Source organism: Lichenostomus cassidix, chromosome 1, assembly GCF_008360975.1.
Source record: "Lichenostomus cassidix isolate B80296 chromosome 1, HeHo_3.0, whole genome shotgun sequence".
NCBI classification, from domain to species: domain Eukaryota; kingdom Metazoa; phylum Chordata; class Aves; order Passeriformes; family Meliphagidae; genus Lichenostomus; species Lichenostomus cassidix.
The window spans coordinates 24,987,486-25,012,342 of record NC_139479.1 but is presented as its reverse complement, the minus strand read 5'-3'; the positions used below and the strand labels follow the sequence as shown (position 1 = coordinate 25,012,342).

Below are 24,857 nucleotides of genomic sequence, written 5' to 3'. Positions count from 1 at the left end.
CCTATCCTGCCTAGGACACTTTGTTCACATTGTATATGAAATAAACTTCTCCAGCTCAAGCAGATCTGGAAACAGAGATGGCAATTCACTAGCATTTACTTCCTTGCTAAGTCTTTAAGCATGCCCAGTACTGAATTAGCTAATCTCCCAAGGTCAAAATTACAAGAATTCTTGAATGTATTAAATGATTTATGTATTGGACTAGGGTGGGGCACCACACGTGTCTGTTTCTACAAAGCTTTAATTCATCTGTTACCAACTGTATATCTAATGGCTTATCCTCCTAAGAACCAGGCATGAATAGCTAAATAGCTGCCTTTTCACAATTTAGTCTACAAACTTGGACACAGTCAGAATACCAAAATAAAGATTAATAATCTTGTTTTGTAAACAAAATTATAATTGCTGCCTAAATATCTAACGATTTTATTCTTTTAGTCACTCTATTTTTCAAGGTCTCTTGGGAAAGTAAAGCTATTAGCTGCATGCCATTTTCAGCTCTAAGATGCTCCGATGACCTGATGTAATAGCTCAATCTTAGCTTTTGCCATTTACTCTCAAGGCTCAAACCAGTATAAACTTGTTCTTGAGAAGTCTAACCTGCATGCTAGACTCCACTGAGTATCCTTCTTTCATTTTTGGTGTCTTAGATTAAAAGAATAAAGCAAAATTTAAAAACCATTGAGATACAAACCCAAAAATTTCAATGAACAAAAGTTTACTTGCCACTGGGAGACAAGTGTCAACCTCCAGCTTCTCAGTAACAGGCCTGATGACTGGAGAAATGAGAGCAGTGCTTTTCCCTTGAAGCAGACTCAGGCAGTGTATAATACTAGTTAAAAGTAAGGATGCTGCTGAGACAGTATCGCTGCTGGAGAACACGGAAAGGAAAGGCCATTCCCTAAGACATTAGAAAGCTGTGCCAGTAATGGAGGGAGTGAAGTTACTTTCCACAACGCATACAAGCAGCACACAGGATGCATTACAACATGAAAACGTCAAACATGCACACATAAGAAGCAGACATTACATCAGAGGCACATCCTGAAATCTCTACAGTAAAAAGATTTTTTTTTCTTTTTTAATACACAGGAGTAGGGTAACATCTACATGTACTATCACAAGACACTGTAAGTGATTTATCCTCTAAGATTAAAACACAAGGGTTTAAGAGTGCAAAAAAGGGCAATAACTGCCAAGAAAAGTTAACAAAGCTCAATTCTAAGCTTGAATTATTTACTTAACCATATTTCAGCAACTTTACCTTTTACTAAATGACATGGTGGAAATACTATGCTACCAGATTCAGAAAATACAAAGAGGTGGAAACCTTGTATCGATTTCAGAAAGTATTTTCTTTATGCAGGCAACACTTTCTTCCTTCCTCATTTATATCCACCTCTACTGCAGCAATATCAGTTCAAGAGTCACATTACTCCAGGTCATCAGTGTTATAAATATGGCACTGTAGGAAGGACTCATTCCTATCTGAGCAGTTGCTTCTACTGATTGAGCTTTTATCATATATCGCTGTAGTAGTAGAGGAGTCTAATGTTAGCACTGCAGTAAATAGCAATATTGCTAATCAAGAGAACAAAACACACTTCACATCAGGGAGGCATCCTTCAAACTGTGCTGCAACAGAAGCCTCCAGGGACTTCTGCAGAAACAACCAGAAAAACAATCCTTACTTCACTTAGTTTCTCACACTTCTTGATACCCCAATACTCTGTGGATTCCTAGGTTTCAGAAAGAGGTCTCTGTATGCAGGGAACAACACCTCTCAATAAGGGTCCTAACAAACAACAAGTGGTACTGGGTCTAAGCATTCTCTTGGGCTTAATTTCAAAATTTACACATGAGCTGATTAACACCACCAAGTACTTAATTCTTCAAACATTTTAAATAGTTGAAGTATGAAATTAAAGTCCAAGTCCACAACATAATATGCTCTGATAAACAATTGTTTTGCATAAGTTTTTCATTGTTCCCTCCCTGCTTCCCTTTCATACCCAAGTGCAAGTCTTCACTTACCCACTACTTTTCCATGACAACAGTTTTTATTATATCAGAACAGGTTAAATGCATGACCCACAGCCACATTAGAACTAAGGAAACATGTAGAGAGCTCAAGGACAACACAGGTCTGCATGCACCTGCAACTAGTCAAAAATATTCAAGAGTACTAAGAACTACAAAAGAAGCATTTGCTAAATGGACAATACTGTTCATAGCTTGAAAGCGTAGCTTGCTGATCATTAAACCTTTTGGAACAATCTACTTCATTACCCTTTCTCTAGGATGCTTTTTTAAACAGAAAGCTATCTAAGCTAGTAACTTTTACTCCCTGAAATATGAAGAGGGGAAACCTAGCAAAAACAGTACTTTATTTCAGTGTTCTTTTTTTACCATCACCTTACACACACAAAAAAACCAAAACAAAACCCAAAAATACCCACACTAACAAAACCCACTAACAATCAAACAAAAAACCAACAAATACCCCCAAAGGCTCCACTGAGAGAAGACCATATTCTGAAGTTATTCCACATATAAGCAGAGTAAAACTGGAGGAATTTATGTTTGGCTGAACATCATGAGTGTTTCAACACTTCATTCTCTACAAGCAAACCCATTTTGACACTTTGAAGAATCACAAGTGTACACAAAGTTAAAACTTAACAAAAACAACTCACTTAAGACCTGAAGTCAGATCAATTCTGCTGTTACTTTACCAGGTGATAAATAGGCTTTGAGCCAGTGTGAACAGAAAGTCTCCTACATGAGAGACAGGTTTTTCCTCCAAACTGGAGGAAATTAAAAGCCTGCCTACAAAATGAGCAAACAGAGTAAGCTAAAAGCCAGGAAGAGGTCTCAAAACTCAGACAGGAAAGGACAGCAGAGAACTGCAAATATTTGCTTATAAAAGACTCTTGAGCATGAAACCCAAGAAAGAAACAGGTTCCTCAGAAGCTCAGACACAGAAGCAGAAAAACCCAAATGTGGATTCAACCAGACATGAGTCAGAAATTGGCTGCTTGTTTTGTTAAAACCATTTGCTTTTTCTGCAGTAGACAGGGGAGGCAACATTAAAAAAAATGCATGCAAAACAAAACCAAACACTTGTTATTTGGGAAATGGAGAAATTATTCAGAAGCAGAACTGGTGCATTCAAATAAGGGAAATGGAAAGGGCTAATCAGAAGAGGAATATGGAGACTTTAAACAGTGACAGCTGTCTTGGTCATATTTCATTTTCTCATCTGAACATCTACATTTTTGGTATCTACCACATTCAAATTGTTTACACAAAAAAATAATTTGTGTGTGTCTGTATATTCATACATAAACTCACAGTATACAATTACATCTTTATCACCCCAAAGGGAAACAGCTTAAAATAAATTGTCACATCTATTCCACAGAATATTTCAGAACACAAAAAGTCCAGTAACTCTTTCCAGATCCAGTAATATTAACACGCACACATCTTCTATCATGTCTTTTATCAAAGACACAGCATGCACAACAACTGTAGAACGTTAACTTGCAGGCTCTATTTCAATCCCCATGAAGACATCAAGAGTTAGCAGAAACATTTCATACCACTGGCAAAAGCTCCTTTCATGCCTCTTATATTGAAGGATTATCACTGTGAAGAAGGTGAGTTCAATCCCATCATATTTCTTGCATCTCAGGTATCCCCTGCTTATATACACACCACCACATTCTAAAGCAAACCGCAGGAGATTGAAGTCAAACCTAGTGACTTAAAAAACCCCAATCATTAAAACCTTTTTAATGTTGCAATAACACATTAGATAATACTCATATCTAGTTATTAAGAACACCTTATACTCTTAAAACTTTAAAAAAATCTCAATAGCAAGGATTTACTCTATCTTGCCCAAACTAAAAATATAACAGAGCAGTGATCAGCATTTTCAGAGGTAGCACTATTTGAAGAGCAATATAATTTGTGCCTTGAACTACTGTTCAAGTATTCTACTATGTTTGTGCCTTGAACTACTGTTTTGAAAGCTCACCTTCTACAGAAGCAGAAAACAGACAGCCAGATAGAATCACACACTAAGGGCCTCAGAATGGGTTTATTTTAAAGTAAAACAGAGGAAGAGAGAACTGCAAACCCGCTGAGATGCAATATAAAAGCAGGAAGTTAGTTTTTTATGGAGCTTAACTTTTATGGGTACTGCTTTGAATCTGTCTTTCCTCATTTGCAAAGAAGTGAGTTTGGATAATTTATATTAAAAGCTGCTGAACATATTAGTGTGCTTTTTAATATACCAATGTGTATATAACAATGTGCTTTCATTCCATATACACTCAAGCTTATAAAAGACAATGTATTTTCTTGTTTAGAGCATAATAAGGAAAAAAGGAAATTAATACTAGGTAGTAAAAGTAAATTCCAACATCAAAAGTAAGCTGCAAAGTTGGGGCATGATAAAAAGTATTTTGAGCTTATTACTTTCAAAAAAGTATTATTCCTCTCATGTACAGCCCTTATTTGTTTGCAAGGCAATTTTGCTCATTCTTTTCTTTTTTTTTAATGCTTTAAAAACTACAGGAGCTTCTCACCAGCCCAGTGATACATTTCAAGGGCTACAGTGAGCTGTGTAGGCCACCTCAGTACTAGTCTCTCATCATTAGCACAGACTCAGTTTTGCAATAAATATTTATTATCCCTGAAGAGAGCTGTGGTCCCCACAGAAAACAAACCAACAAAAAACCCAAGAACCCAACATCCACCAAAAAACAAACACCTGTGAAAATGGTAATGCTGAAATTCCACTCTCAGCAGAGAGCTAGCACCTCAAATACTTGGCCCTTAGTGTGAAAATCCAGTAAGCCATTACCTTCTCCTGAAATTTCCTCATTTCTCCCCTATTTTAACACTTTTCATTCCACACTATAGAAATCAAGCAGTAATAGTGAGGGAGGAGAGAATGGACAGATACAGGGTGTCTCAACTGACTAAACATCCATCCACACTGGTTTCTTTCTTTTTCTTCTGTAACAACTTTGGCCTCCTTTAGTTTCTGTTGTAACGTGTGTCCTTCCTGCCCCTGACCCTGCCCCCCTGACCCCTTCTGACTGGATGTGAGTCAGGACCGCCCCCCATCCCTAGAGATAAAATCCCCAGCCACATCCGGAACGGGCCTCTTTGGTTCTGGACTCATATGGAGCCTGTACCCTCCCTCGCCTTCCCTTCCCCCTCCCCAATCTCCCCACTCCTCCCCTGTTTTCCACAATAAAAACACCATGGAGACCAGGAACCAAACAGCTGCCTTTCTAAATCTGCAACGCTTCTACAAGAACCGTGTCTGACCAGCCCCACAGCTCGTGGCCATGGAATGACCATCCTGCGTGTTCCGGTTCTGGGGCAGCCCTCCCCCGCAGCAGGGGAGAGCTGCTTTCAGGTTCTGCACAGCTGCAAGTTTCCACACCTCACTATTTTTGTTCACTCCTTCCCTAGTCCCTTTTGCATTTGACCAAAGAGGAAAGAATCCTTTCTGTATGTTTCACTGGATCCTCAAAGCATCAACCATACCTGCTTCACTTTCTTTCTCCTTACACTGAAGTTATAGATATACCAATACCAGTAAAGCACAAGAAAAGTTCATGTTCCCATGAGGTTGACAGACATGTCTACCATCTTAAAAAAGAATTTTTTAGCACAAGTGACAGTTCCATTATTAAGACCTTCAAGCAAACAGTTCATGCTTTTCAAATAAAGGATTAAAAAGCAAGGTTTTAAAAACTGAGCCAGCTGAAGTATGGAGCAATAGGAGAATTTCCATCATCCAACCTGTACTACCATCTACCATTTTGGATGAGGATATATCCCTTGCAGCAATAAAAGTAGGATTACTTAGTTTTATCATGCTTAGAACCCACCCACACCGTTTATGTCCTAACTAAACGGAGACCTTTACTCCTGCCATCTACATATAATAAAGCAAACCATATCTCCTTATGTGCAGCATTACATAAATAATTTAGAACGGCAATTTCACTTCCTTTAGACCAGAATCTAGTCTGCTGAGAACTAGAAATCTTTACTATTCTTATTAAATATTTACTATATGGCCATTCTGGCATCCTCACAAAAACCACCGCATACAAATGTTATGCATTAGAAAAATAAAAAAGCTACATTTAAAACATTTAAAAGATGCTGGCAAGTGCACAATAGCTGGGAAATGCAAACAAAGCTGACAGCCTAACTTTCACTGCTGATTCTTTCCAGGACAAAAAGCAGTCACATGAGACAGCTTAACCCTTTGCTTTAAGGTCAACACGCATCAAATAATTTTCCATAAAATGGGCATTTGTCACTACCTGAAAAAAAAGTTTAAGAAAAAATTTTTAGAGAAGCAAAAAGACAGCCAATGTTTTTCCACCATTTCCATCAGTGCACGTTTCAAACACAGAAAGGTCACAAGTGTTTACTAACTCCATGCATGCAATGAAAGTGTATCTATCCCCCTCTGCCAGCAGCCTTGCTACCTTCAGAATAGCAAACCTAACTAGGTGTGTAACATCTACAACAAAAAACTGTATGATGAAGAACACAGAAGATTTAACACACTCTCTTCAACAGCCAATCCCCTGTCACCAAAGGAAAGTTCCAGCTTATATTAAACACCTTTTTTCACCAAGCTTTTTACATAGTTGTCCTGGTTGTAGCCATATCTCAAGGCAACAGGCACACAGAACAACGATTAGACTCAGGAATCCCACTGCAGCTTTCAGATTTATCCCAATCAAGGAGACACAGCTTGCACTGCAGCAATAACCACAATGCCTGGGGTTTGGCAGGCCTCAGCACACACTGCAATGTAACCATTTTTCTCCGTGAGTCTCTAGTAAGAGGCTGAAGGAACATGCTTCCCCCAGGCTCTTGCTCCCCCTATAAAACTGCTACAAGACAGCATTAAGTATCACAGCTCCTGCAAACCATGTGCCTGGAAGAACAAGCTTCCAGATTTTAAGCTTTATATGAAATGACCCAAGAGTAATCACTGCCCTCACGAAAGCTTCCCAGCCTAAGCATCAGATCATTATTTAGATAAGCCAAAATCTAAAGCAGACCTAGACAGACCTAAACAATGCTGGTTGGGAATGTTTTCAAGTGGTTCTCCCAGATAGAAAACTTGCTTTGCAGCTAGCAGACCAGTCAAAGTTCCAAAGCCTCAGGACAGCAAGACACCTATTTCAAAATATACCTTTACTTTCCAACTCCCTTCTAGCAACAAGCAGCTAGGCTGCAACACTGACCATCCTGCAATCCATTTCTCTGAAGGCACAAGGTGAACACACTAACATTTCCCCTTTGTACAGAATGAAGTAGCCCTGAGCTGCCATAAGCTAAACACTACTGCAGTCAGCAGCAGCTTTCAATCCTCTTTTGCTGCCAGGCTGAATTGCCACTTTCAAATGCATCAATCAGATACACACTAAATTAGGAACTGCACTTCTTCCTAGCACAGCCTGCCAAGACAGCTGCAGCACTGTTTTTTTACTAACGACTTCGAAGGTACTAAAATAAAGTTCTGGCACTGATGTCCACTAAAAGAAGGTGCTCCTGTCATTACTGGAGATAGCTATCATTATGTTTTTCCTTTTAGTGTAAGAATGTCATGCAAAAATATATTTAGTAACCTAGTGTCGCATAATCCTTTCAGCCATACACTTCAGCTCAGTTTGAGGGAGATAACAAAAGCAGGCTTTGTTGGTTGCAGTTTCCCAAACACCCAAGGCAGTGGGATCTTCAAAGGAAGCCAGGGTCAATTTATCCTTCCTGCAGAATGCCCCCACACAGCAACAGCTGATCTGGTCAGCTGGGGAGCAGCTGACCCAGAGCACACTGTGGGAAGGAGGCAGACAATGTCTCTGTTAGGCCAGGAAAACTCATTTGGAGGCCCCTGTATGTTGTTTCCTTTAACTTCTCCATAGGGACGCATACGAGAAGATAAGACAAGCTAGGGCAAAGAACTGCAGAGAGACCCTCCTGGCACAATCTGGGCTCAAGGTGGATAATAACTGTGGAGCAATAAACCAGGAGACCTGAGCAGAAAAAGACCTTTTAGAAGGTCTTTACAGAAGAAACAGGAACCATAGTAAGATTACCTGAGGCAGCACTAAAGGGAAGTTGAGGTACTGGAATAGGATGCATCCATCTGGACTTAAAGATCAATTTATTATTCTGACATAGTACATGGAGAAACAGAGCATTCTGAGCCACCTGCACAGGAAGGAAAAGCTGGACAAACAGCTTTAGCAAGCCATGTGAGGCTGTTAGATGCCCTCCAGAGCAAGGGCTGTGTACTTTCTGGTATCTATTTTGAGCTCAAGATCAGAATTAAGCCTTTTCAAAAATGTCACCAGTATTTTAAAGGCTAATGGAAATATCCATGAACAGTACAAAATAAGACCAGAGGTTTTAACACATTTGCTAATAAAAATAAATATTTTTAGCAAAGACTGTTTTATGTAAATGAATAGAAAGGCTGAGCCCCAGTACAAAAGGAGTATCATTAATTCCTCAGAGGTCTACGTCAAAGAGAGGAAGAAAATCTTCCTCCTGGAATAGTCTCTCGAAACTTCCAGATCCTCTTTTAGAGCATGCCTCTTAAGAGTACATCCCAATTTAAAACACTTAAGCAGGAGAAAGTAGATTCACTTTGCCCCTTTTTTTTTTTTCAAGAGTAAATTGAAATCAGAAGAAGGAAAGCTGGCTTAATTTGCTGGTTTAGTGGTCAAGTTTTAAATAAAAGTTCGATCAAGCTTCAACTGACCACATAAGTGGAGAACAGAGAAGTATTTATAGCTTGCCCTCCCTCAGCCACCAGCTCAGAAACCACAGAAGGACACATTACAGCACGTGACTCCAAGCACATGATATCAAGTATTCAAGCTTCTCTTTCAGCCAAGGACTCCCACTCTTCTATGGAATATTCTTTCACCATTCTTCTCTATTTCATATTTTAAAACAGACATAGAAACCCATTGCATTAACATGCTCCAAATTATTTTAAGAAAACTTAAGTCAAGTACACGGAGATCAAGGAAGTTTTACCTTCATATTTTATTTCCTAAGTCAAATACTCTTCACCACCTTTTCCTCAACTTAAGGCCTGAGATCCTGTCCAGAACTTGTCAGCTCTTAACCCAGTAAAAAGTCTTTCAAGAACAGCTTACTGTTACATGCACATTACCATGATTACCAGTAATTTTTCTGTATTAATGGCATTGAATAAGTAACTCTGTTTACAGTGTCTAGGGTTGATGGTATTTTCTATCTTCTTTTTACCATTCCCACACTCTCCCAAGTAAACACATGTAGTTTCAGCACCTAAATGGAGCTCCAGAGTAACTCCTCAGAGCACATGCACCCATCAGTGCTCCATGGTGACGATCTTGTCATGAAAGCTGAGACAGGCCAGCTTAAGTCTCAAGGGCACAAGCATTTTCACACTATTTGTTACTAATTAAAGTCTAGTAGCTTTTCTTTTCCAGCCTCTCAGGTCACACACAACAGCAGCTTCCAATGTAAGTTATAGTCATGCAGCTCCCGAAGAGTTTCCCACCCACAGTTCCATCCCCACCTAGCTACTCACTTCCATCCTCTTTCAGGCTAGGACTTCCCTAGATATTATGAACATCTGAATTAAAGAACATCAATCAGACAGTTTAACAAATTACTCACTAGCTTGAGAAAAATCCATTGTTTGATGGAAAAAGGTTTTGGAATAGGTACATGAGTTAGAGTAAGGAATGATGATAATGACCATGTATAGGCTGACTGCAATAATTTTTCTTTAACTGGAAGAACAGGAACCAGGAGAAATACTTTAACCTGGTCAGGTTCACAGCTATTAAAGCCTCAGCTCCACCTACAGTAGTTTTTACTGAGCAGATGAACACAGGCAGGTTGTTGTGAACCTCTGTTGTGACAATCTTAAAGCACAAAGGAAAAATGCACCACACAGAGTAATTAGTGCTGTGGAGTCTCTGGGTTATCACTTGGAAGTGTTAAGCAGCTTTATCCACAGAGCCTGTTTTAAACTAGGATGTCTTATTACTACTACAGGCTCAGAGATGAACACCAAGATGGCTGCAAAAGAGGCAAGAGTATTTTATCCTTTAAATTAACATTAAGCAGAAGTCACTAGTTCTCCTTTTAGAATTAGACCTGTTCAGGTTAGAAGGGATTTCTCCAGATAATCTGGTCACTTTGTATGCAGAGATAAAAACCATGAAGCTTTTCCAGACTAGTCTGATATTAACAAATATTTTTTGTTGCTTGTTTTAGGAATGCTCAGGTTAAGTTACTATTTTCAGAATTGAGTCCAAACAGATCATGTACACCTTGTCTTCATGCAAAGGAAACCCTGATTTTTAAGCATTTAACACTGGTTTTCACACTAAACCAAAGATACCAGTCTCCCACCAGCTACCTGTGCTATAGACTTTCATGATCTTGAAGTATTCCTGCACTGCTATCTTTATTTCTATAAAACATGTTCTCATAAACAGGAGGAAACATTAGGCATAAAAGGGTTGTTCCATTGCCCCCCATATCATTATGTTTTGACTGCACTTAAGGAAGGGCAAGCCATATGACACAAGTGCTGCAAGAGCATGCACATCAGAGGGTTAGTTTGGGGAGAAAAAGGTGGAGTTATTTCCTGGTTGGTTTATTTTTAAGTAACATTCCCTCCAGTATGTAGTCCCCCACATACTTCTCATTCCATAAATCATCAAGCTTCTTGACATTTACATGAACTGTTAACTCCCACCCCTCTCCCAATTACTTCTTTTCTGATGCCAGATGCTACTCACAAAACAGGGCAGTGTTCCATGGATGTCAGCATCTTGCCAAATCAGCCCCTGACTCATCAGTCAGCACTCTGGGATGTCACTTCATTCCAGTTAGAAGCACCACCTAGAACTCTGGCACTTGGCAGCACTCTTTCCCTCACAGTGAAACTTGCTACTGCTTCACCCATTTCAGCTTCCAAGCCAGAGGAACAGAGCAGTCTCTCCAGGAATGCACCCACACAGTCACTGCCCGATGGTTTGTCACTCAGCGAAGGGAAACAGATGTCTCTGAACAAATCAGCAGCACATCCCAAACAGAAAAGAAAGTACAAAGCTGTCTGTACAGCCAGAGGCTCTTCTGACAGCTCTTCCAAGACTACAGGAGCTATATGCCACTGCCTCAGCCCACTTAACACTTCTGCTTTAGTCTTTTCTGTGTACTATGGGAAACTGAAGGGAAGTCCAGATCACACCTTAGAGAGGTTCAAGGAACAAGTGACAAGATGCAGCTGCCTGCAGCCAGCAGCAGCACCACAGATGAGCTTTTTCTCTCCTGTAGTGACCAAACTGCCTGGCACCAGGCAGGAAGTTCCCTGTGCTCAAGTCCGTGGGTCTGGAAAGACCACTTTTTTCCTTTTCCACTCCACATCTCCAAGACATAACTATGAATTTGACAATGCAGTAGCACTTTCTCCCTCTATCATAATATTGTCCAAGATCAGCTAAAAGCCACATAATTAAGCAGCTGCTATTCTGTAGCAAGAAGTAGTCGTCATAAGCAAAATTAAGTGGTCTGACTGCACGCAGAGGGAGAAGGCAACAAAAGCCAATCCCACTGTCTTACTAGCCTTAAAGGTCTGCAAGTATTCACAGTTGTCTCAGTGACTCAACTATTACCACAACCCAAGCAAACTTTGTTTGGCTTTTGTCACCATTTTTAACATTTAATAAAGCAAATGCCTGTGTAAAAGCATCATTATTTTAATCTTAAAATACCTTAGCGTTTCAAAGAAAATAGCAAAGGAATATTTTAATTCCACATGCCCAACAGAAATCCAGCCTCCAGTCATCTTTCAAAAAACTTGTTTTTTATATATCCTGCCATAAAAGCTCTTTAAATGAGTTACAGCAAATATCACTAACAGAGTAAAAATGCTCAAGGTAACCTCTTCACTTCTTAGGAAGTAAGTCAGAGGCTTAAGAACATTCCCTTCAAGAAAAAAAAGATAAGCCTTTCAAATTTGAGACCTCCTGGGCTGAAAGAGGCAGGAGATGCAAAACCACAATTCTGATTGCCCTTTCTAAACATGTCTTTTACCTGCCTGTGTTCACTGTGCACTGCTTCACAAAAGCATGTGAAGCTTTCCCACTGCTTCTATGTCATTACAGCCAACGAGTATGGAAACATAACCTCCTTATGTCAGAGAAGAGCTTACATGATCAAGAAGTCAACATATTCATATTCATGAATCAGCTTAAAGTAATCATGCAGCTCTGGGCTAAGGAAAGAGCTTTTTTCCAGTTTTCATTTCTTCCCTCTTAGTGCCAATACACAAGCACCTCCTACCAAATTAGGCCATCTGGTCACTTGACTTGAAATAGCAAGCAGTCAGTTAACACTGTTCAAGAGATTAACACCACCCCAGCATTTGCAGGTGAAGTTACCATAACCTTGTGGGTTAGTTTTGTGCTTTCTCTTTTTAAACTTAGAAGGTGAAAGAATTGTGTAATTGTGCTCAACAATTGTCATGAAACAAAATTCTTAGCTTCGCTTTAACCCACCTGCCCCCATCCTCCCCACTATGATATTAACTACCAGCCATATATTCAACTAGCTATGTATGTGTTGTACCAACAATACACAAAGAGCTTAAAATCAAAAATAAAGGGGATTTGTTTAGAACCCTGAAAACTGCTTGTTTCATGCAGTCAGGAACTGAAAATCTGTTAAAAATTTCTAGTAAAAAAGGAAAAAAATACTAAATATTCTTTAAAAAGAAACAGTATAAGACATTTTAAAAATCTAAATACTGGATTTTAAACATTAACTTGACAAAGTTTTTAATACTTGAGGCTACCTGAGAAATCTTTGAATTTTTTTAAATTATTTTTTCTTAGCCTAGGTGAGCAGAAAGTTTTTATCAGAATTAAACTTTCAGAGTTCGTACTTTGGTGAGGAAACTAAAATATAAAAGATTAAGGTAATTCTTAACATCATGCTTACTGTTAATGTAATTCCGTTAAAAAAAAAATCACACAAAAAGGAACTACACAATTTAATAACAGGAGTTACAGCTGTTCTGTAACACACACACAACACCAATAAACATCAACAGCATGTCAGTGTATTCTATATATACCAAAAAAATGTTGAGTATTAAACTAAAGGACTAACATTAATCTATCAAAATCTGCTTAGAGTGTAGGGAGTCTTTTCAGCCAAAGCAAAATGTCTAGCCTGAACTTACATACATTATACTTCTGCTAACATCAGCATAAAAGTTTATTTTTTTAGCTACGACTCAGTCAATAAACTGTTTTAAGCCTACATTTACAGTAACCTCTTTCATACATATTGTATTTCACATAATAAAAGAGTGTGTTTCTACTCAGGCACATTTTTATAGTAAGATTATATGGCAGGCTGTTTTGTAAGAACTTTCATGGGGCTAAATTTTAAATAATGTCTTCTCCCTCTGAAAAACTAATCACTGAATAAGCAGATACCAAATTCTCCAACATTTCCTCCACATTCCCAAAACTCATCCAGTTTTTGGCATGCCCTCTGTTACTGTAGCCTCAAACCCAAGCCACCAAAAACATTTTAACAGAACACAACTCTCAAAGTGAGCTTTGGGATCCCAGAGCCAAACACTCCACTCATTCAGAAACAGTGGATAATGCCAGTCTGGGAAATTACAGTTTGTTCAGCTCCAAGTCACCTCAAGAATAAGACGAAGGAAATAGGCTTCAGCTTCTTCTGGACAACACTTCTTCAGATATCTTACCATCCCAAAAATAGGATTAGATTTGAGTCTCTCATGTTCTGTGAGAAATAAACCTAAAGAAACTATGCATTTCAGTAACCTACCTACAACTGCTAATAATGAAATTAATACTGCAAGAGCAATTTCTCAGAGGCAAGTGTCACTCAACTACCTTCTTTGTAGCTTCCCAGGACACTATCCATGCTTCATGGAAGGCAATCAGTTCTATCATTTACAGGATGGATTCAGAAGTCAAACTTGTCCAAAATACACACAGTCATTTTTCCTTTACAATAACCATTATACTGTCTTATGCAAATTATGCATGTTCCAATAACAGCAGCATTTTCCAGCTTTATTTTCTAATGACCTCTTGACAAGTAGAGCAGTTTCATGTTAGCCATCAAACGCCACTGCTGATTTGGATTCATCTCAAGAGACACCACTTATAATGAATAGAAGTAGCATAGAACAGTTAAACAAGCAAGGATAATGGATAGTGTTTGCACTTTTGTTTGCAATAATTTGTGCAAACAACTCATTAATAGAACTTTGAAAAGAAGTGAAGAACTATGTAAAACACTAACCATGAACTGCAAGTTACTAATGCAATTCAGATAACAAGAAATCCATTTCGGTTCATCTGCATGTCTACTCCACAGTGTAAATTAGAAGCATTAGAGCCAAAAAACTAGTGGGCAAACCATTCAGTATTCCTTCCCTCCCCCCAGTTCATCCATGCAATTATCTCCAGACAAGTACTCCACACACAAAGTTTTTTTTCTGCACACAACTATTTTGATTATTAACATTAATTTTGCAAAACTTTAATGGCACATCAGCAGATGTTCTTTTCAGAGGATTTCACAACATCCCATATTAATGGTGAAGTAGAGGAAGAGCCTAATTGTCCTTAATCCTCTATTCAAAATAGGTTAGATGAAATCCTCTTTTGACTGAAGCTAAGAGATTAGCGAGTGTCACAAGGAAAAAGAAACACTATTCCCCCCTCACCCTGCCCCGTATCTAAATGAGTTTAATGATTAATGAAGGAAACACATTCTCCTATTTCAAAAAGGGAAATTAGTTTACAGGGAAGAGAAAAATAAAAGGAAAAATGTCTATGAAATCTCCAAATTCTTAAGCTTCTATGCTTACAGTAACAACCACAATGATGTAAATAAGTAGCATACCAGAAAACACTTTCACAGTATACCTCAGTAACCAGAAGAGAGCTCAGATGAAGACCCTCTTTTCTTTTAATACCAATATACATCTGGATCATTGGTAAATCTTGGCATAATTCTTGACATTGCTAAATGAATAGCATGCAATTTAAGGAAGTACACGTGCACCCATCTGCACATGAATGCATTTGAATGTATGCAGATGGAGAAATGAAGAGAAAAATAGGAGGTATCAGGAGAAGCAATGCAGAACACTTAAGTAACAAGAAAAGCAACAACCCCAAAACACAGTCATTATAGGCTTGTGCTCACACCCAGTTTTCTTCCTGTGACACAGTAATTTTGTTACCTGGAAGCATTAAAGTAGCCCTACAATTTCTCTCCATGGAAAAGGTGGACAGCATTCTCATCACTGTCCCAAGAAAATATGAATGCACAGAGAAATTAACACCCAGATGTGCAAAGACATCTAGGTTATAAGTTATAAGGCTGTGGTCTTCTGTGATCTTCCAAACAAACTCCCAAGCCACTGGGTCATCTCATCAGTCTCCTAGAACAATCCAAGTTAGGCTGCCAGTTTCTTCGTAAAAAGAGTGCATTTTTAATTTAATATCACAAATACTCAATACTTTCAAAATTAAAATGAAAGTTAAATTGAAAAAAAAAAACAAAAAACCAAGCAAAACAGTTTTCATAACGACTCAAGGGCCTGTTTGTGCCACAGGCTTGTCAGAGTCATTACTGAGAGGGAAGAAAAACAGCTTGTGTACATATGATATACAAAAAGAATCCCTGGTTTGCCTTGTCTACCTGCAGCTGTTGCCATGGCAATTACAGCAGAGAAGATAATAGCATTCCAGTCTCATTTTGCTTCACTCAGGATGAACTTCAGCTGAAATGTCCCTCAACAATTATACAAATAAGAATAATACATTATCCTGTGTAACAGTAAGCCACTAGAATAAGCAGAATTATTCTGCAAAAAATATAATCTGACTAAAAGACTTACAGGAGCAGAGGCAGGCTATTTTGCTCAAACAAAAAAAAAGCCCAACAAAAAACCAAACAAAGAAACCTCAGTGAAGTTGAATCCAGTTGCATAACAGGTTCTAAAACATCTGCTCAGTTGTCTCTGTGACACAGTTTGCTCTTGTTTCTGTTCCCTGACACACCTGCACATGACATGCAGAAAGCATCCCACAGTAAATCCCGTTGGAGCACCTCAGAAACCACAAAGGGTTTCTAGTCACACTTAAACCTACTTAGATGGAGTAAGTTTTATTATGCCCATCTCAACACCACAAACAGTAGCCAGCTATGGTATTTGTGGAATGCTTTACTTGTCAGCCCAATTACAGTTTCCTATGTGTTGGGGTTTTAAAATGCAGACTCATTAGAAAATCCCATTCCATCTTGTCACTTATCTTGTTTCAACCACTACTGTATGACAGAAGAAAAAAATCAATGAGAAATGGTGATCAGAGATGTTAAGCTATAAATGTGCTGTTGTACTTTACCCTCTTCCATTCCCAAAAATAATTTTCAAAAGACTTCCTGCTTGCAGAACTGATACTCTGTGGTGCTTGAGAAAACACATAAAAGCAGAACAATATTAAACTTTTTTTTAAAATCAAACATGTTATCAAGAGACAAAAGCAACTGTACAGTTCTCATCTCAGAATTTTTGATGCTAAAAAAAGATTAAAACTTCTTAGTCTATTTTAAGTCACTGAAACAGTTCTACAATTTAGATGCTCTAAACGCAATGTTTTCTACTACCACAGAGCATCTGATGAGTGCAGATGAGCAATATTTTGTAGTCAATAGCAACCAGCATGTAATATGTACACTGACTTCCTGTAAGTGAACTGTTCTACATACGCAATGTCCTATTTTTATTTGTTTATTCTCAAAAGAAAAAGGAAATAATGTTTTTTTTGTGTAAATTAGCTGATTGATGGAGTAGGGGGAGGGGAAAAAACAGAGCCTACGTAATTCTCCATGCTTATTGTCCTTCAGCAATAAATAATTGATGGGAGAAGGGAGAGTATCTGGGTTTTTTTTTTAAGCATCAGATAATACTGAAATATGTGAAGAGTACATCATAAATGACAACAAACACAAGCCTCACTACCAGTATGAAGAGTTAGCTTTGCAGGAGTTTGCCAAATTCTGCCAGCCACACTCTACAGAATTAACTTCTAAGTTAAGCTTTCAAGCTTTGCCTTTTTAAAATAACGCCACACAGACAGCCACCCCCCAAAAAATAAGAGATAAAGGCAATTAGGTGAATAACAAAGCAATGGTGCTTGGGGAAACAGGAATTCAAAAGTTACTTTTGCTGTTTGATGCCTTCTGTCAAACCTTCCAAAGCAGGAAGAACTGGTACCTGCAGTGAAGCAGAGCCGAGAGATGGGAAGTATCTCAAGTTTCAAAAAAAACATTGTGACACACAGACTTGCAAAAGAGATAACAAAAATGAAATACACACCAGCCCTTAAGAGCTGCAAGTTACTAATTGCTGACCCATGAATACATATACAGCTCCTGTAGAGAGCATCTTTTGTACACTCAACACAGCTAGCAGACAAAGTCTGTCATATAAATGTGTTTCTATGCATTTAAAACACCTGAAGATTTTGTCAAATTATTCCCCTGAAATTAAAAACAAAAACAAAACAACACAATGCTTTTAACTTACTTGACTAGGAAGAAAACCGTTTATGTTAACAGGAACCTTGACTAAGAAACATAGATGGCACCAGTTTAATACTCATCTGGAATAGTGCAAAGAAGGCTGAATAAATTCAAAGCAAAAGCAAGAACCAAACACCCTCAAATGAATTAACTAAATTTAGATTAAAACCAAGAGGTCATCTGAAACACTTGCCAAATGGATTGTCCTAAAAGACACAAATAACTATAAAGCACCAAGGCTTACAATTTCACCAACTTTCAGGGCGGAGGAGTTATCAACCTCTATTGCATCAAAGTTAGATAAATAAACTCAAGTTCAATATTATTTTATGTCTACTAAGACTACATACACAAGTAAAATATTTAGGAAATCCAATTAGAAAACAGTTTTAGAATTATAGTGCCAATCAAAACCAACAAAAGTTCAATATCCAATAGCCACAGGCTATCATGAAACTTATTTAAGAACTTGCTAAAAATCCCTAATATAACTTCCTGGTTAGGCTAGTCAAACGTCTTCTCAAACTACGATTAAAGTTGACCCACTTCTACAAAAGTGAAAAATAGAGCATCCATTTGTAAACTCAATTTATTCCAACCTCCCAAAAAAAGAGGTATTTCAGAAATACCTGCACAACTAATAGGCCAGCAGGTCCCCAGAGACCAAAGCTGTAGTAAATCACTGTTCCTTCTGGAAACACATCTTACATGCTACTACATGCATTTAGAGATATTTACACAGGATCCAGATTTGTAACCCTGAAGTAACAGGAGAGTCTGAAAGAGGAAAAGCAGTAAAGTAGCAAGATCTCTAAATATACTACATAATACAGGCAAAACTCTTCAGTAGTACAGACCTCTGACCCAGCAGCATTTACTGTACAACCCAAAGCCATCAATCTGGGCAGGAACTTTTAGTGATGAAGGCCAGCTGTCTTAAAAATACAGAATAGACTGTCACCATGGGCTGTAAGATGTTTAGCAACCCTTTACTGTCCAAACAAGCATATGCTGAAGAGCACCATCTTCCCAGATTGCCCAGATACATTCAAATACACGATATTCAGGAGTAAATAAATCCATGTTCAGCCATAAACAGCTACTGTGAATATAAAAAGTCATATGCACACGTTTTATTAAGGAAAGTGTTCATTTTGTGAAAGATGTCACCAAAGCTTGTTTAAATATTATTAACCAACTTTTGACTGTAAGGAGGGCACACTTCAGAAGTCCTAATACCAGCAAAAAATAAGTTATCAGAGAAAACTAAAGCAGCTGCACTAACGCAGGCAGAACAGTTCACCTAATGATATCCACAGTGTCCCAAATAATGTAACTATTAAACAGAAGCTGATCCTGTATGGAGGCAGTTTTAATTGCCATTGTATGCTTGTTTTTTTTCCCCTAAATAGTGTACTGCTTAACACTAAGCTAACAAGTTTCTCTTGTTACTAAGCACACAGCAGGTTCTGCATGGCACTTACAGGATAGCCCATGCTAATTCTGTATTCTCTGGCTGTGCAGCTGCCCTCCCTGGGCTAGCACACATCCTCTGGGGAACCCAAGGAGAAGACAGAAGCATGCTGTCTGATGCAAAAGCAACAGCCAGAAAAAAGGTTATATTTTTATAGAGAATGTGACAAAAAGTATAGTCCCCCCAAGGTAATGCTCATACTACCCACACACAGCCATTTTTTCCATTATTTGGACAATAGTAAGTTTTGGTGTCAAAATTTATCTTATTTATCTTAATATGGAAGACTTACTAAGTTCATATGATTCCATGTAGAAGAAAAGCTATATATAACAGTGTTTCTATTTTGTGACTTAAAGATTTCTCTAATATAGCGCATATGCATTTTAAAGCAGTAAAATATACAGAATAACCACATTAGACACAAATATGAAAAATTACAATGCTTTAAATAAGCTTGAGGGATCACAAAACTACACGGAACTTCATGTCAGCTGTACTGCAGTGAAACAAACATCTTTTTTACTACAAAGTTATTTTTCACCATCAGTCCTGTGAATTGTGTATAGCTGCAATAATGGTTACAGGAAGGAAGAGGTGAAGTGAAAAAACCCAAAATTTGCAGAACGATCTAAAGAGGCAGAACAAAAGAATGTCAATTTAAAAATTTAGTAAGAAAAAGACAATTCCCTCTGTCCTTCTAAGAGACTACATCATCTCTTGGTGAAAAGATATGAAATACAGTATGACTAGCATGCTGAACATGTATTTTATTCAACCTGTATCACTAAACTCTTCAATGCATGGAAGACATAAAAAGGACACTCATGGCAGGTAAAACAGCAGACAAGTATTTGAAAATGGTCACCAGGGAGCTGACAGCATCCAGTAACTGCTATTCTTCCATAGGGCCTTGGAAATACATGCACTGATTTCGCACTGCTTCAGAACAGCAACTGTACAGCAAGAGAAAGAAATGGGAGGGATCTTCACAACCACAACAAAACCTCTGTTATTTAACTTATGCCTTTATGTCCTACAACAAAGGGGACCAAGAAAGAAAAGAAATAGCATGGAACTGTTAGAAACCATCCTATTAGAAGTCTCCATTAGTACATGACATCACAACTGTTTGTTTTCCCAAGATCATACCACAAGAGCTCCCAGCTAACCTAATATCACAAGATATGTAAGCCGAAGTTCTCAGCATAATCCAGAGACCAGCCTTCTCCAGGATGGACCTGCAGCTGAACAAGTCCAGGAGACTTGCAGAACAAAAATTCACAGTCTTAAGACCTTCATCATGCAAAAGTTTTTGTACAGATTTTAAATAAACCAAAGCTTGAGCTTACTTTGGAATAAACACAAGATGGAACTATCCACTCCAGCTCTCCCACAGAAGAGTCACTGTCTTGTCTCCCTCGCCAAAAAAGCAGTTTGGAAAGTGGTAAGGACATCTACATCTGTGTGCCTGGCTGGTGCATTCAGGGCTTTGGTGAACAATTCTGAGTGATACCCCTGACATGTACATCTGCTACTCATGCACAGCAGTCAGTTTCAGGCCCAGTATTCAAACTACTACTTTTCATTTTCACTGCTGTATATGCACAGAAGTAGCTGAACCATGGAGATACAAAAAAAGGAAAAGATGAAAAAAAAGACAACACGAACATCAGGTTGCCAGACCTTAAAGGTCTTGCCTAAATGAACACAAATGTACTTACAGCCCCTTTTCCTCAAAATTACGTCTCCGTGGAATAAAGGTTTCAAAGTTAAGACACAGAGGGAATGCAAAAGAACAAGAAGCAACAGGTGAAAATACACAAGGCAGCATGAACCAACCTAGCCAATTACCTAGGCATAGCCTATCGGCATACACACAATACAGAAAGTAGTGTGACCTAGGAAATAGGAACTCTTCTTCATATGGGATATAATAATGTTTCGTTTATCTTTTAGACTGCTGCATTAGTCTCATAAGCAGCACAGGCAGGAGGGAGGTGACAGTCCACAACTTAAAAGCTCAAGCCCCTTACTTTCAACATACTGTCATCTCACGGATATTTACTGCAGCTGCTCTCAAGCCCATTTCCTTCATAGCTGATGCTTAAGCCTACTTTGGAAAAGGTTAGCAACAATGTTATGCAGAAGAGATTTAACAGTGTACTTGCTCTGTGCACAATGAACACATTCTTTGTACAGGCTCCAAATGTGTGCACACACAAGAAAAGAAATCTTAAACTAAATCCAACACTCAGATCAGCACTGACAGATCTCTACACCCAAAGTAATCCTCCTGCTTCCAAACAGACCTCACCATAACTCATCTGGTGTCTCTATATCCATAGAGACCACTGATTCTCTTATACCTCGTTATTGTTACTACACATTATTTTGAGTATTCTCTTCCTTCCCTTAGGACCACTTTCTAAAGATCCATATACACATAGCTGCTTTCAACACTCACCTCTCCACTCTCTCCTCATCCCACATATACTCATTTGTAAACCAGAAGAAAAATACAGTCATTGTTCACCTCTGCTAGTTTTCTTTGTTTATACTTCAAAAGGACAGACTTCAGCCTATATTAGGTGGAAACAGCTCCTGGCACACACAAAACTAAGTGTATTTAGTGTGAGAAAATCGGAGTGCTCTGACCAAGGCAGAAGTACTTCCTGCATAGGAAAAAAAGCTATTTGTATTTGAAAATCCCGATTATGTCTCCCTATCCTTTAAAAATTACTTCTATATCCAAAAGCAGAAATTTGCCATTTCCTGGCTCCCCATGCCTTGTATATTGCACAACCCCACACTTACAGGCATTCTGCTAATCTACGTAAACCATGATCCCGTGCATTTGTTAGGGGTTCCATGGAACTGGAGTCGCACTCCCTGACGCACCTCAGCCCACACTTGGACCCACTCTAACAGGCTGCCTAGCTGCTCTCTGGGGCGGCGCGGGTGGGTTTCCACATGCTGACCAACAAGCGACATCAGCCCTCTTTGCCCGGAGCACTCTCAAGTCTGGCGGGTTTGACTCTTCCTACGCACACCAACAAAAACTTGGGACCGTCCCGACCATTCCTCAGTATACTTAACTGGGACAATTCCACAAAAACGCCGCTTGAGTGAAACAATGTAACGAGGAGAAAGGGAAAAAATAAACCAAACACTAACATACCGGGGGAAAAAAAAAACCTAGAGGTTTTATCTGCCCTGCCAACTACGTAGGGCAGCACGCTGTGAATTACAGCGCGCTGAACTTAGGTCAAGCCGCTGCGGTTCAGCGAAGGACAGTCCCGCGGGGCGGGCGGGCTGCGGGGAGCGCACACAGCCGGTGCCGCCGCTGCTGCATCTCCGCTCGCACCGGGCATCACGTGCGGCGGCCCCGCCGCTCCCCGCCGCCGAGCCGGTCACGGGACCGCCCAACTCCCGACCGAGCCCTTCCTGCGAGCCCGGGGCCAGGCGGGGGCGAGGGGCACCGGCGGTACTCACGTATCGGCTCACGAGGGTCCGCAGGAGGCTGCAATCCATGGCGGGCGGGCGGCTCAGGACCGCGCCGCCGGGTGCTCGCCGGTGCCGCCGGGTTCTCGCCGGTGCCGCCGGGCTCCCTGGCTCGCCTCCTCGCTTCCCACATGCAGGGAGCCGCGCTCGCCCCGCCGGACCCGCTGTGACGCCGGCCCGGCGCTCGCCGCCGTTCCCCGGCTATGCCATGTGCTCGCCGCCGCCGCTGCCGCGCGGCGCCCCGCGGCCCCGCATGCCCCCCGCCGCCGCCGCCGCCACTACACGCTCGCAGAGGGCAGGCGGAGAGGAAGGACGCTCCCGGCTGCTGGCTCTGCCCGCCGCGCGCGCGCCGCCCGGGGCTTTATCCGGCGGGCGGGGCCGGGGCTGCCCCCGCCGCTCCCGCCGCTCCCCGCCCCTCCCCGCTCCTGGCGCGCGCGCGCGCGAGCCCGCCCGGTACCGGCCCGGCCCCCGCCCGGCGCGCGCCGCTCTGATCTCGCCGGGCGGCCCCGGCGGCGCGCACGTCACGCGGGGCGAGCACGCGCGCGCCGCCGGCCGTGCCCGCTCCCCGTCCCGTCCCGCGCGCGGTTCCCGGAGCGGCCGTGCCGGCTCCGGCGGGGGGAGGCGGGAAACCGGCCCGTCCCTGGGAATGGGCTGGGAACATGGGGTGAGCCAGGGCATCATACTGGGAAGGAAGTGAAAACACAGGGAGAAGCCAGAGAGGGATACTGGGTGCATTGGGAGGGAGCTGGGAGCACTGGTGGAGAGCCAGGGAGTGGCACTGGGAGTAGTGGGAGGGGAGCTGGGAGCGCTGAGGGTAGCCACGAAGCGATACTGGAAGAACTGGGATGGCATGAGAGGAAGCCAGGGAGTGAGGCTGGGAGTGAACTGGGAACACTAAGGGGAGCCAGTGGATGATGCTGGGAGTACTCGTAATTCCAGAATGGATTGAGTGGGAAAGGACCTTAAAGATCATCTCGTTCCAAACCAGGTGGCACGGGCTCGGGTACAATGGGGGCACGGCGTGGAGCCAGGGGATGTTACTGGGAGCACGGGCGAGCAAGGAAGTGACACTGGGAGTGCTGAGAGGGAACTAGGATCAGCTGGGGGAGACAGCGAACGACACCAGGAGAACACGGAGAGCATTGTGAGCGCCGAGGACAGACAGGGAGTGGCAGTGGGTAATCCCAGCGCCCCGCCTTCACCTGCCCCGGGCAGCAGGGAGAGGCGCCGCGCCCTTCCGGGGCGGAGGTGCCCGCGGCAGGACGGCGCCGACCCCCGCCCGCCCCGGCGCCTCCCGCGGCCGCCCGCAGCGAGGAGAAGCTGCCCGCCGTGCCTGCTCCCGCCCGGGCTGCGATAGGTGCCGCCGGTACCGCCGGGCGGGTCTGGGCTGTGCTGGAGGCGAAGCCCGCTCCGGTTCGGCGGCCGAGGAGCGGCAGCGCCGGGCGCAGCGCGGCGGGAGCCCGGCGAGGACAAGTGGGACCGGCCCCGCTTGTAGAGGAACGGATAAAGAAACCTCTGTGCCCTGACAAGCCCCAAAATCACACCCTTGCTAAATCCGCAAACAGTAGAAATTACTTGGTGATAGGTAAAGGGATAAGCAGAACTCGGCAAAAAACGCGCACGAAAGAGAAGGAGAAGCATGTGATTATTCAATTTTTTTTTCTAAGTGCCTGAGAGAACACCTTTTAGGTGTTAAGCCCTTTGTTTTCTGCAGGTGGTGTTTTTTCATGCCATTCATACCAGAAAACTCGCTCAAGTTTGCAGGAATCTTCTAGGTAGTCTCAGGTAACTTTTGTATTACTCTGTACAACTTCATATAAAATGAAGGCTCTAAAACAAGTACTTTCTCAAAAATTGATTGGAACTTACTGATTTTATAAAATTCAACCTTTTTTAGTAAATGAGTCGATTTTAACAAGATCAGGATTTTATGCTTATGAAAATCCATTCCCTTCTTTAGCAGCAATCACATAAGCTGTCCTGTATTGCCTAGTTCATGGCTAAAACAATGCAATTTTTGCGTATTTTGGTTTTTGTTTTGTCACAATTACGTAGTTCTCTGGACACCATCAAATATTCTACCACAAAGAATGCACACATTTCTAATACAACAAACACGTGGAAAAAATAGAAATTGCACTATTTGAGATCATTACATAAA

At 41.1% G+C, this 24,857-nt stretch overlaps 1 protein-coding gene across 1 annotated transcript in view; it reads right to left on the bottom strand.

The window, feature by feature from the left end:
- ATP11A (ATPase phospholipid transporting 11A) overlaps positions 1–23,091 on the bottom strand; it is a 118,576-nt gene extending 95,485 nt beyond the window's left edge. The window contains exon 1 of the mRNA XM_085053104.1: positions 22,688–23,091. Within this exon, the coding sequence (XP_084909230.1) occupies positions 22,688–22,726 (39 nt within the window). The 5' untranslated portion in view covers positions 22,727–23,091. The remainder of the gene's footprint in view (positions 1–22,687) is intronic.
- Between the last annotated feature and the right edge of the window lie 1,766 nt (positions 23,092–24,857).